This window comes from Mobula hypostoma, chromosome 1 (genome assembly GCF_963921235.1).
Source record: "Mobula hypostoma chromosome 1, sMobHyp1.1, whole genome shotgun sequence".
Taxonomy (NCBI): Eukaryota; Metazoa; Chordata; class Chondrichthyes; order Myliobatiformes; family Myliobatidae; genus Mobula; species Mobula hypostoma.
The window spans coordinates 253,416,137-253,428,600 of record NC_086097.1 but is presented as its reverse complement, the minus strand read 5'-3'; the positions used below and the strand labels follow the sequence as shown (position 1 = coordinate 253,428,600).

At 45.5% G+C, this 12,464-nt stretch overlaps 1 protein-coding gene across 1 annotated transcript in view; it reads left to right on the top strand.

Moving 5' to 3' along the window:
* The window catches only part of mterf3 (mitochondrial transcription termination factor 3), a 50,489-nt gene that overhangs the window by 2,188 nt on the left and 35,837 nt on the right, over nt 1-12,464 (top strand). Inside the window, exons 2-3 of the mRNA XM_063067359.1 lie at nt 96-434; nt 2,668-2,820. Of these exons, the coding sequence (XP_062923429.1) occupies nt 116-434; nt 2,668-2,820 (472 nt within the window). The 5' untranslated portion in view covers nt 96-115. The remainder of the gene's footprint in view (nt 1-95; nt 435-2,667; nt 2,821-12,464) is intronic.

Below are 12,464 nucleotides of genomic sequence, written 5' to 3'. Positions count from 1 at the left end.
TCCTAACAGTTGAAATATAAAGTTAGAGAATGAACTTCTAAGGCATTTCCTAAGAATACAACTCACAGTTAATGCATTAACTTTCTTGTTCGCAGAATCTTAATTTGAGTGAAAAATGTCTTCAGTGCTTCGCTGCATTTGCTGCAGGTGGTCTTCAATGAGAATCTCTGGTCTGGTTTTTTCTTCAAACAAAACGATGAAGGTGATTCCCGTAGCGTCATACACCCTTCAGTCTCGGACTGGTGTACATCCGCATCGATGTTCCCTCCTCCAAAGCCAGCGAAGGCTGAGAAATCCAGGCTTCAGCTCTTCAGCACCAGATTCACCACCAAGCAGAGAAGGTGATGCTGTCCACTTCACACCGTTGCAATATACAGATTATGACCATGAGACAACAGAACTGCCTCGTCTGGATGATGAGTTGCAACCTTTCGGTAAGCTGTGTCACTTTGTTTAGAAATTTTTTTGGTGAAAATAGTGTGCTTGCTCATTGATGTTAACTAGATTTGAAATCTTCAAGTTCAAGTTTAATTGGCATTCAACCATGCACATGAATACAGCCATACAAAACAGTGTTCCTGCAGGGCCAAGGTACAAAACACAGAAACAACAGCAGACGTAACACATATAATTATGACAGCAGAAATACAAACAGTCACAAAAATTAATCTAGCCCAAGCCCCTGAGTGTCCTGGCCTGTAGATTGATGGTGCATAGGATGTTATCCTGGAGCCATGTTTCCGTAAGGACAAGCCTGCAGCAGTTCCTTATCTCGTGCATCTGCAGCTTCTGTTGAAGGTAATTCAGCCTGTTTCCCACGGGGCGAACACTGGAAGGCAGGACTGACAGAAGGGACCAGCCCCTGTCCCTATCCATTCATTACCATGTTGAGGAATCGGAATCAGAATCAGGTTTATTATCACCGGCATGTGACCTGAAATTTGTTAACTTAGCAGCAGCAGTTCGATGTACTACATAATCTAGCAGAGAGAGAGATAAATAAATAAATAAACAAGTAAATCAATTACGTATATTGAATTCAGTAAAAAAGTGCAAAAACTGAAATACTCTATATTAAAAAAAAGTGAGGTAGTGTCCAAAGATTCAATGTCCATTTAGGAATCGGATGGTGGAGGTGAAGAAGCTGTTCCTGAATCGCTGGGTGTGTCCCTTCAGGCTTCTGTATCTCCTACCTGATGGTAACAGTGAGAAAAGGGCATGCCCTGGGTGCTGGAGGTCTTTAATAATGGATGCTGCTTTTCTGAGACACTGCTCCTTGAAGATGTCCTGGGTACTTTGTAGGCTCGTACCCAAGATGGAGCTGACTAGATTTACAACCTTCTGCAGCTTCTTTCGGTCCTGTGCAGTAGCCCCTCCATACCAGACAGTGATGCAGCCTGTCAGAATGCTCTCCACAGTACAACTATAGAAGTTTTTGAGTGTATTTGTTGACATACCAAATTTCTTCAAACTCCTAATAAAGTATAGCCGCTGTCTTGCCTTCTTTATAACTATATCGATATGTTGGGACCAGGTTAGATCCTCAGAGATCTTGACACCCAGGAACTTGAAACTGCTCACTCTCCCCACTTCTGATCCCTCTACGAGGATTGGTATGTGTTCCTTTGTCTTACCCTTCCTGAAGTCCACAGTCAGCTGTTTCGTATTACTGACGTTGAGCGCCAGGTTGTTACTGTGACACCACGCCACTAGTTGGCATATCTCACTCCTGTACGCCCTCTCGTTATCACCTGAGTTTCTACCAACAATGTTTGTATCGACAGCAAATTTGTAGATGGTATTTGAGCTATGCCAAGCCACACAGTCATGTGTAGATAGAAAGTAGAGCAGTTATAATCATTTATCATGAGAAATCTAGTAAACTACACATACAGTACAAATATCAAAGTAAATTTATCGTCAAAACTACATATGTCACCAGATTCATTTTTTGTGGACATGCACAGTAAATATTGACTTGTTGATCATTATTTCTTAGAGAAGCATATTCTGATAAGGATAGTTAGCATGGCTTTGTGGGATGCAGGTTATGCTGACTAAATTCTTTTGAAGGTATGGCAAAGCACATCGATGAAGATAGAGCGGTGGATACATTGTATATAGATTTTACTGAGGCATTTGATGAGATTCCTAAAATAAAAACAGAATTATTTACCCCCTTCCTGGGTCCTGCTGAATGGTCTCTGCCCGAAACGTCAGCGCTTATTCCTCTCCATGGAAGCTGCCTGAGCGGCTGAATTCCTCCACCATTCTGTACGTGTGGGGGGGTAATTGTTCAAACTGCTGGGGCGTCACAGTAGCGGAGAGGGTAACGTGACACTGGGCGTTCCTGAGTTCAGAGTTAATTCCAGCTCCGTCTATAAGGGGTTTGTATGTTCTCCCCATGACTGAGTGGGTTTCCCTTGGTGCTCTCGTTTTCTCTCATACCAGTTACTAGGTTAATTAGTTTTTGTAAGTTGTCCTGTAACTAGGCTGGTGTTAAATCGGGGTTGCTGGATGCCACGGCTCGTTGGGGTGGGCAGCTCTGTTCCACACTGTATCTAAATAAAATAAATAAACTCTCTCACCTCATCATTCAGCACACTTTTTAACATTTGCTCACTATGGAATTGTATTCCTCAAATTGATTTTCCTTTTAAATTCCAGTATTCAACGATGTCCCATCGCAGTCTCCATTTCAAGATCTGTCTGAAGAAGAAGCTTTTCGCATCGAAGTTAGTCCACTCCTCCCTCCGACCTCTTTCACCCTCCGCGACTATGTCGACCGGTCGGAGACTCTAACCAAGCTGGTGCTTCTGGGTAAGTGCTGAACACAGAACACAGACCAGTACAGCACAGGATCAGGCCCTTCGGCCCTCAGTGTGGTGCTGAGCCAGTCAAATGGCCAGCTACCTCATCCCCTCTGCCTACACAGCGTCCCTGGCCTTCCATTCCCCTCACATTCATGTGTCTATCTAAACGTCTCGTAAAGTCCCTGATGTCCCAGACACCACATACCAGGCACACAGCACTCTGTAAAAAAAAACTTTCCCCTCGCATCTCCTTTGAAATTACCCCCTCTCTCCTTAAATACATTCAGTTCAAGGTGGTTTAATGTCATTTCCAGTGCACAAGGGTCAAGGAAAACAAAATAATAATTACATAAACACGAGGAAATCTGCAGATGTTGGAAATTCAACCAACACACATCAAAGTTGCTGGTGAACACAGCAGGCCAGGCAGCATCTCTAGGAAGCAGTACAGTCGACGTTTCAGGCCGAGACCCTTCGTCAGGACTAACTGAAGGAAGAGTTAGTAAGAGGTTTTAAAGTGGGAGAGGGACCTCGCAAACTTCTGCTAATGCCCCACCTCCCTCTCGTACCTCATCTGTTAGTTATTTAACACACTTTATCAAACTTGCTGGTGAACGCAGCAGGCCAGGCAGCATCTCTAGGAAGAGGTACAGTCGACGTTTCGGGCCAAGACCCTTCGTCAGGACAGAATTGTTACTCCAGATCCGATGCAGCACAAGATATAAACACAATAATAATAATCAAAGCACAATAAATATAAATGCATGAGATTGTTTATATACACAGATTGATTGTATGTCCATTGAGTGACGCTTGGCACAGGAGTGTCTGTACATGAGGTGACTGACAGGAAATGATTGTGTAGTGGTGGTTGGGGGTCTGGAGGGGTGGGTCAGAGGGTGGAGGTGTTGATCAGCTTTACTGCTTGGGGAAAGTAGCTGTTTTGAGTCTGGTGGTCCTGGCGTGGATATTACGTAGCCTCCTCCCTGATGGGAGTGGTATTAGACATTTTAAGCCTGGGAAAAAGATACTGTCTGTTTACTGCCTCTTATAATCATATAAACCCCTGTAACTCTCACTTTGGCTAGCGGCTTAGTCTAGGGGAAGACAGCCCTCGGCCCGGCCAAACTTGAGAAATCTTGTTTGGGTGGATGCTGAGTGATGTGTCCTCTGTTACAAATGAGTACCATGAAATAACAAACAGTACACAATATGCGATTAAACGATTGAGCTTTGTAATTCTTAATTTGACTGTATGGTTAGTAAAGAAAACAAAGAAAGAGAAAGCAAACAACAGGAATTCTGCAGATGCTGGAAATTCAAGCAGCACACATCAAAGTTGCTGGTGAACGCAGCAGGCCAGGCAGCATCTGTAGGAAGAGGTACAGTTGACGTTTCAGGCCGAGACCCTTCGTCAGGACTAACTGAAGGAAGAGTGAGTAAGAGATTTGAAAGTGGGAGGGGGAGGGGGAGGGGGAGATCCAAAATGATAGGAGAAGACAGGAGGGGGAGGGATGGAGCCGAGAGCTGGACAGGTGATAGGCAAAAGGGGATACGAGAGGATCATGGGACAGGAGGTCCGGGAAGAAAGACAAGGGGGGGGACGGGACCCAGAGGATGGGCAAGAGGTATATTCAGAGGGACAGAGGGAGAAAAAGGAGAGTGAGAGAAAGAATGTGTGCATAAAAATAAGTAACAGATGGGGTACGAGGGGGAGGTGGGGCCTTAGCGGAAGTTAGAGAAGTCGATGTTCATGCCATCAGGTTGGAGGCTACCCAGACGGAATATAAGGTGTTGTTCCTCCAACCTGAGTGTGGCTTCATCTTTACAGTAGAGGAGGCCGTGGATAGACATGTCAGAATGGGAATGGGATGTGGAATTAAAATGTGTGGCCACTGGGAGATCCTGTTTTCTCTGGCGGACAGAGCGTAGATGTTCAGCAAAATGATCTCCCAGTCTGCGTCGGGTCTCACCAATATATAAAAGGCCACATCGGGAGCACCAGACGCAGTATATCACTCCAGTCGACTCACAGGTGAAATGATGCCTCACCTGGAAGGACTGTTTGGGTCCCTGAATGGTGGTAAGGGAGGAAGTGTAAGGGCATGTGTAGCACTTGTTCCGCTTACACGGATAAGTGCCAGGAGGGAGATCAGTGGGGAGGGATGGGGGGACGAATGGACAAGGGAGTTGTGTAGGGAGCGATCCCTGCGGAATGCAGAGGGGGGGGAGGGAAAGATGTGCTTAGTGGTGGGATCCTGTTGGAGGTGGCGGAAGTTACGGAGAATAATATGTTGGACCCGGAGGCTGGTGGGGTGGTAGGTGAGGACCAGGGGAACCCTATTCCTAGTGGGGTGGCGGGAGGATGGAGTGAGAGCAGATGTACGTGAAATGGGGGAGATGCGTTTAAGAGCAGAGTTGATCGTGGAGGAAGGGAAGCCCCTTTCTTTAAAAAAGGAAGACATCTTCCTCGTCCTAGAATGAAAAGCCTCATCCTGAAAGAAAGAGAAAGGCCCATTCTCATTAAACAGCCAAATGCGCAACGTTGGAGCTCACTGTTCAGTTCACTGGTTCCCCGTCGACCTCCTCCGAGTGTAGCCGACCCTCGGACCCTCACTCCAAATCCACTCCGTCTGGCGGTCTACCAACTCTCTCCATTCGCGTCTTCTCTCCTCATCTCTCCCAGGCAAAAGACCTCGAAATCCCTGCTCCCAGACACACAATAAAGAACAATATCCCTGTCATTGGATGGCCCACATTCCAAAGCCCCTGTTATCTCTAGTCATAACCCAAACAATGCTGGTGCAGAGAAACCATTACATTAGCAGTGAAACCTTATAGCACATTACACCCCTGTCAGATCTCCCCTCAGTCTCCAGCACTCCAGAAGAAATAACCCTGGTACACTTCTATCGAGTCACCCCTCCTGAGTTCCTCCAGCATTTTGTGTGTTTTCCTCAAAGGAAAAGACCAGCTGGTCTGATGAGCCTTTCTGATAAAATTAAAAACTTAGAAACACAGAAAACCTACAGCACAATACAGGCCCTTCAGCCCACAAAGCTGTGCTGAACATGTCCTTACTTTAGAAATTACTAGGGTTACCCATAGCCCTCTATTGTTCTGAGCTCCATGTACCTGTCCAGGAGTCTCTTAAAAGACCCTATTGTATCCACCTCCACTACCGTCGCTGGAAGCCCATTCCACACACTCACCACTCTCTGTGTAAAAAACTTAGCCCTGACATCTCCTCTGTACCTGCTTCCAAGCACCTTAAACCTGTGCCTTCTCGTGCTAGCCATTCCAGCCCTGGGAAAAAGCCTCTGACTATTCACACGATCAATGCCTCTCATCATCTTGTACACCTCTATCAATCCAGGCAACATCCTTGTAAATCTCCTCTGCACCTTTTCTATGGTTTCCACATCCTTCCTGTAGTGAGGCGACCAGAACTGAGCACAGTACTCCAAGTGGGGTCTCACCAGGGTTCGATATAGCTGCAACATTACCTCTCAGCTTATAGAACACTACAGCACAGAAACAGGCTCTTTGGCCCATCTAGTTGATGCATTAGTTAACCATTAGCCTTCCTGCTCCCATTGACCTGCACCCGCACCATAGCCTTCCGTACCCCTACCATCCACGTACCTATACAAACTCACTTAAGTGTTGAAATCAACCTTGCATGCACCACTTGTGCTGGCAGGTCGTTCCACACACTTACAATCCTCTGAGTGAAGGAAGTTTCCCCTCATGTTCCCCTTAAACATTTCACTTTCACCCCTAACCCATGACCTCTGGTTCTCGTCTCACCCAAACTCAGTGGAAAATGCCTGCATGCGTTTACCCTTTCTATACCCCTCAGAATTTTGTATTCATGGTGCACTAAGGAAATCTCACCCTTCACATAGATCTCTCAAAGTGACAGTGCAAGTTGACAGGGTGGGTAAGGAGGAGTGTGATGTGTCCTTTAGCCGTCAGGGGACTGAGTTTGAGAGCTTCGAGGTAATGTTACCCCAGTAAGGCCACCCTCGGAGTATTGTGTTCGGTTCTGCTGCATCATTATTGGAAGGGTATGGAAGCTTTAGAGGGTGCAGAGGAAATTTACCAGAATGCTGCCTGGATTGGAGAGCATAGGGTAGGTTGAGTGAGCCAGGAGAGAAGGAGGATGAGAAGTGACCTGATAGAGGTGTACAAGATGGTAACAGGCACAGATAAGTGGATAGCCAGAGACTTTTTCCCAGGATAATAGGAGGGGGAGTCATTTTAAGATGATTGGAGGAAAGTGCGAGGGGGTGTCAGGGGTAAGTATTTTTTTACGCTGATAGTGGGGGGTGTGTGGAACGTGCTGCCGGTGTGGTGGTAGAGGCAGATACATTAGGGACATTCCAGAAACTTGGATATACACATGGATGGTAGAGAAATGGAGGATTATGTGGGAGGGTTAGGTAGGGTTAGATTGATCTTGAAGAGTGTTATAAGATCGGCACAACATTGTGGACTGAAGACCCTGTGCTGGGCTGTAATGTTCTGAGTTATTTTACATATCTCTAGACACTGTAAGTCGCCCTCTGCGATCTCAGCCTCGTCGCCTGTTTGTATCTTGGTCTGATTGCTGTTGACACCATTTGGTTACACATCAGACACCATTTGGTTACACATCAGAGCTTGTATGTAATACAAACAAAACCAGTACCTACTCGTTCGCCAAACCTCCAGTTTTCCTCAACATTGACCTTGTTCCAGAGTTCCTGCTTGCAAACCCACCCACGTACAGTCACATCCCAATGTGGGAGGGAAGGGCTAGATTGATCTTGGAGCAGATTAAAAGGTCAACACGACATTAAGGGCTGAAGGGCCTGTACTGTGCTGTGTTCTGAATGGTTCCTAGCAATCTGGATCGCTGTTTGGTATGGAAACTGCACTGTGGCAGACAGGAAGGCTCTCCCACACGTTCTCAAAGCTGCCCAATGCATCACCGGCACCAGCCTGCCCACCAACAAGGACATCGAAACAGAAAGGGGCTGGAAAAGGGCCAGTAACATCAGGAAGGATCCCACCCACCCTGCTCATGGACTGGTGTCCCACTCCCATCGGGGAGGAGGCTACGTAGTACCCACACCAGGATCACCAGACACAAATAGTTACTTTCCCCAAGCGGTAAGACTGATCGACACCTCCACACACTAACCCACACCCCCAACCACCACTGCTTTATCATTTCGTAAGAACATAAGAACATAAGAAATAGGAGCAGCAGTCGGCCATCTGGCCCATCAAGCCTGCCCTGCCATTCAATAAGGTCATGGCTGATCTGTCCGTAAACTCAGCTCCAGCTACCTGTCTTTTCCCCATAACCCTTAATTCCTCTATTATGCAAAAAAAACCTTCCTGTCAGTCACCACTCCTCTGCTTAGCATCACTTTAAGACATACAATCAATGTCTCTATGTAAACTATTTATGTGTTTATATTTATTGTGTTTTTATCTTATTGTGTTTTTTGTGCTCCATCACATCCAGAGTAACAACTATTTTGTTCACCTTTAGTCTTGTGTGCTGGAAATAGCATTAAACATTAAACAATCTTGAAATGGAAAAGTCAGAAATAGAAGCTGAGGGCAATTCGGAGTTAAGAAAATTCCCGTCTAAATAATTCCACATCCACAATTTGGAGTAAAGAAAATTCCTGTCCAAATGATTCCACATCCACAATTCAGTCAGAATAAGTAAGGAAGGAGAAAGTAACCAACGATGCAAACCCTAGTTAGCGATTGGATCAACGTAAATGGTCTCAGGCAGGGATTTAATCCTATTGTTGTTTGAATTTTTCCAAAAATTTGTATTCCATTTAAAAATTTTGTTTTATTTGTAACACTTTTTTTCTGCTGTCGTAGCTATATGTGCTATGTGCTGTTGGACCTGAGGAACACTGTTTTGTTTGGCTCTATTCAATGTGTGGTTAAATGACAATCAAAACCATAAGATATAGGAGCAGAAGTAGGCCATTCGGCCCATCAAGTCTGCTCCGCCATTCAATCACAGGCTGATCCAAATCTTCCAGTCCTCCCCACTCCCCTGCCTTCTCCCCATACACTTTGATGTCCTGGCTAATCAAGAACCTATCTATCTCTGCCTTAAGTATACCCAATGACTTGGCCTCCACAGCCACTCGTGGCAACAAATTCCACAGATTTACCACCTTCTGACTAAAGTAATTTCTCTGCATCTCAGTTCTAAATGGACGTCCTTCAATCCTGAAGTTGTGCTCTCTTGTCCTAGAATCCCCTACCATGGGAAATAACTTTGCCATATCTAATCTGTTCAGGACTTTTAACATTTGGAATCTTTCTATGAGATTCCCCCCTCATTCTCCTGAGCTCCAGGGAATACAGCCCAAGAGCTGCCAGACATTCCTCATACGGTAACCCTTTCATTCCTGGAATCATTCTCATGAATCTTCTCTGAACCCTCTCCAATGTCAGTAAATCCTTTCTAAAGTAAGGAGCCCAAAACTGCATATAATACTCAAGTGTGGTCTCACGAGTGCCTTATAAAGCCTCAACATCACATCCCTGCTCTTATATTCTATACCTCTAGAAGTGAATGCCAACATTGCATTCGCCTTCTTCACCACTGACTCAATCTGGAGGTTAGCCTTGCACAAGGACTCCCCAGTCCCTTTGCATCATTGCATTTTGAATTTTTTTCCCCATCTAAGTAATAGTCTGCCCACTTACTTCTTCCACCAAAGTGCATGACCATACACTCTACAACATTGCATTTTATTTGCCACTTCATTGCCCATTCCCCTAAACTATCTAAGTTTTTCTGCAGGCTCTCTGTTTTTTCAATACTAACTGCTTCTCCATCTATCTTTGTATCATTGGCAAATTTAGCCACAACCATATAACCATATGCAACACTCACAACACGCTGGAGGAACTCAGCAGGTCGGGCAGCATCCGTGGAAACGATCAGTTGACATTTCGGGCCGGAACCCTTCGTCAGGACTGAAGAGGGAAGGGGCAGAGGCCCTATAAAGAAGGTGGGGGGAGGGTGGGAAGGAGAAGGCTGGTCAGTTCCAGGTGAAAAACCAGTAAGGGGAAAGATAAAGGGGTGGGGGAGGGGAAGCAGGGAGGTGATAGGCAGGAAAGGTGAAGAAAGAATAGGGGAAAACACAATGGGTAGTAGAAGGAGGCGGAACCATACTGTCCAGGTAGCCTCCAGCCCCGTGGTATGAACATAGAATTCTCCAACTTCCGGTAATTCCCTCCCCCCTCCCTTCCCCTATCCCTATGTCACTCCGCCCCCTCCCCCAGCTGCCTATCACCTCCCTCATGGTTCCACCTCCTTCTACTACCCATTGTGTTTTCCCCTATTCCTCCTTCACCTTTCCTGCCTATCCCCTCCCCCGCCCCTTTATCTTTCCCCTTACTGGTTTTTCACCTGGAACCTACCAGCCTTCTCCTTCCCACCCTCCCCCCACCTTCTTTATAGGGCCTCTGCCCCCTCCCTCTTCAGTCCTGACGAAGGGTCTCGGCCCGAAACATCGACTGGTCGTTTCCACTGATGCGGCCCGACCTGCTGAATTCCTCCAGTGTGTTGTGAGTGTTGCTTTGACCCCAGCATCTGCAGATTATTTTGTGTTTACATATAACAATTACAGCACAGAAACAGGCCATCTCGGCCCTTCTAGTCCGTGCCGAACTCTTACTCTCACCTAGTCCCAGCGACCTGCACTCAGCCCATAATCCTCCATTCCTTTCCTATCCATATATCTATCCAATTTAACTTAAAACTTTAAATGACAACATCCATTAATACCATAGTACAAATCATTTGTCATATCATAAAAAGCAGCGATCCCAAAACCGACCCCTGTGGAGCTCCACTGGTAACCGGCAGCCAGCCAGAATAGGATCCCTTTATTCCCACTCTCTGTTTTCTGCTGACCAGCCAATGCTAGTAACTTCCCTGTAATTCCATGGGCTCTTATCTTGTTAAGTAGCCTCATGTGTGGCACCTTATCAAAGGCCTTCTGAAGATCCAAGTACACCACATCCATTCCATCTCCCTTATCTACCCTGCCTGTAATTTCCTCAAAGAATTGCAGTAGGTTTGTCAGGCGGGATTTTCCTTTCAGGAAACCATGCTGGCTTTGGCCTATCTTGTCATTTGCCTCCAGGTACTCCGTAATCTCATCCCTAACAATTGATTCCAACAATTTCCCAACCACTGATGTCAGGCTAACAGGTACTACACATGAAGTTCCTCTGCCATTTCTGCATCTCTCATTACAATATCTCCAGCGTCATTTTGTATTAGTCCTATATCTACCCTTGACTCTCTTTTACCCTTTATATACTTAAAAAAAGCTCTTAGTATCTTTTTTGATATTGGTTGCCAGCTTCCTTTCATAATTTATCTTTTCCGTCCTAATGACCTTCTTAGTTTCCTTCTGCAAGTTTTTAAAAGCTCCCCAATCTTCTATCTTCCCACTAGCTCTGGCTTCCTTGTATGCCCTCTCTTTTACTTTGGCTCTGACTTTGCTTGTCAGCCACGGTAGTGTCCTTCTTCCCTTTGAAAATTTCTTCTTATTTGGAATATATCTGTCTTGCACTTCCCTCATTTTTCGCAGAAACTCCAGTCATTGCTGCTCTGCTGTCCTTCCTACTAGTGTCCCTTCCCAATGAACCTTGGCCAGTTCCCCTCTCATGCCATTGTAATTTCCTTTATTCCACTGAAATACCAACACACTGGAATTTACTTTTTCCCTCTCAAATTTCAAAGTGAACTCGATTATATTGTGATCACTGTTCCCTAAGGGTTCCCTAAGGAGGCTCTCTTATCACCTCCAGAATATTGCACAACACCCAATCCAGCACAGCCGATCCCCTAGTGGGCTCAACAACAAGCTGTTGTAAAAAGCCATCCCTTAGACATTCTACAAATTCTCTCCTGAGGTCCAGTACTGACTTGGTTTCATGACTTTCATGTTAAGATCCCCAACGATTATCATGACATTGCCCTTCTGACACGCCTTTTCTTTCTCCTGCTGTAATTTGTAATCCACATGCTGGCTGCTGTTTGGAGGCCTGTATACAACTGCCATTAGGGTCCTTTTACCCTTGCTATTTCTTAACTCAACCCATAGAGACTCTACACCTTCCAATCCTATGTCATCTCTTTCTAATGATTTAATATTATTTCTTATACACAGGGCCACACCACCCCCTCTGTCTACTAACCTATCTTTCCGATACGCCGTATATCCTTGGACGTTCAGCTCCCAATGGCAGCCATCCTTTAGCCGAGTTTCAGAGATGGCCACAACATCATACTTGCCAATCTGTAGCTGAATTTCAAGATCGTCCATTTTATTTCTTATGCTGCGTGCATTCAAATATAACACTTTCAGTCCAGTATTTGTTGCTTTCTGTTTTAACTGCACCACACCTCTATTGCCCTGTAACTCATCCCACTGGCTTTGATTAAGTCTCATCTCCTGCCTGTCCTTTCTTTCATCTCTGTTGCACACTATCTTTGATTTATTTCTGTTTTCCCCTTCCTCAGCCCTATCACTCTGGTTTCCATTTCCTACCAGATTAGTTTAAACCCTCCTTAACAGCTCTATTAAATGTGCCCGCTAGGAT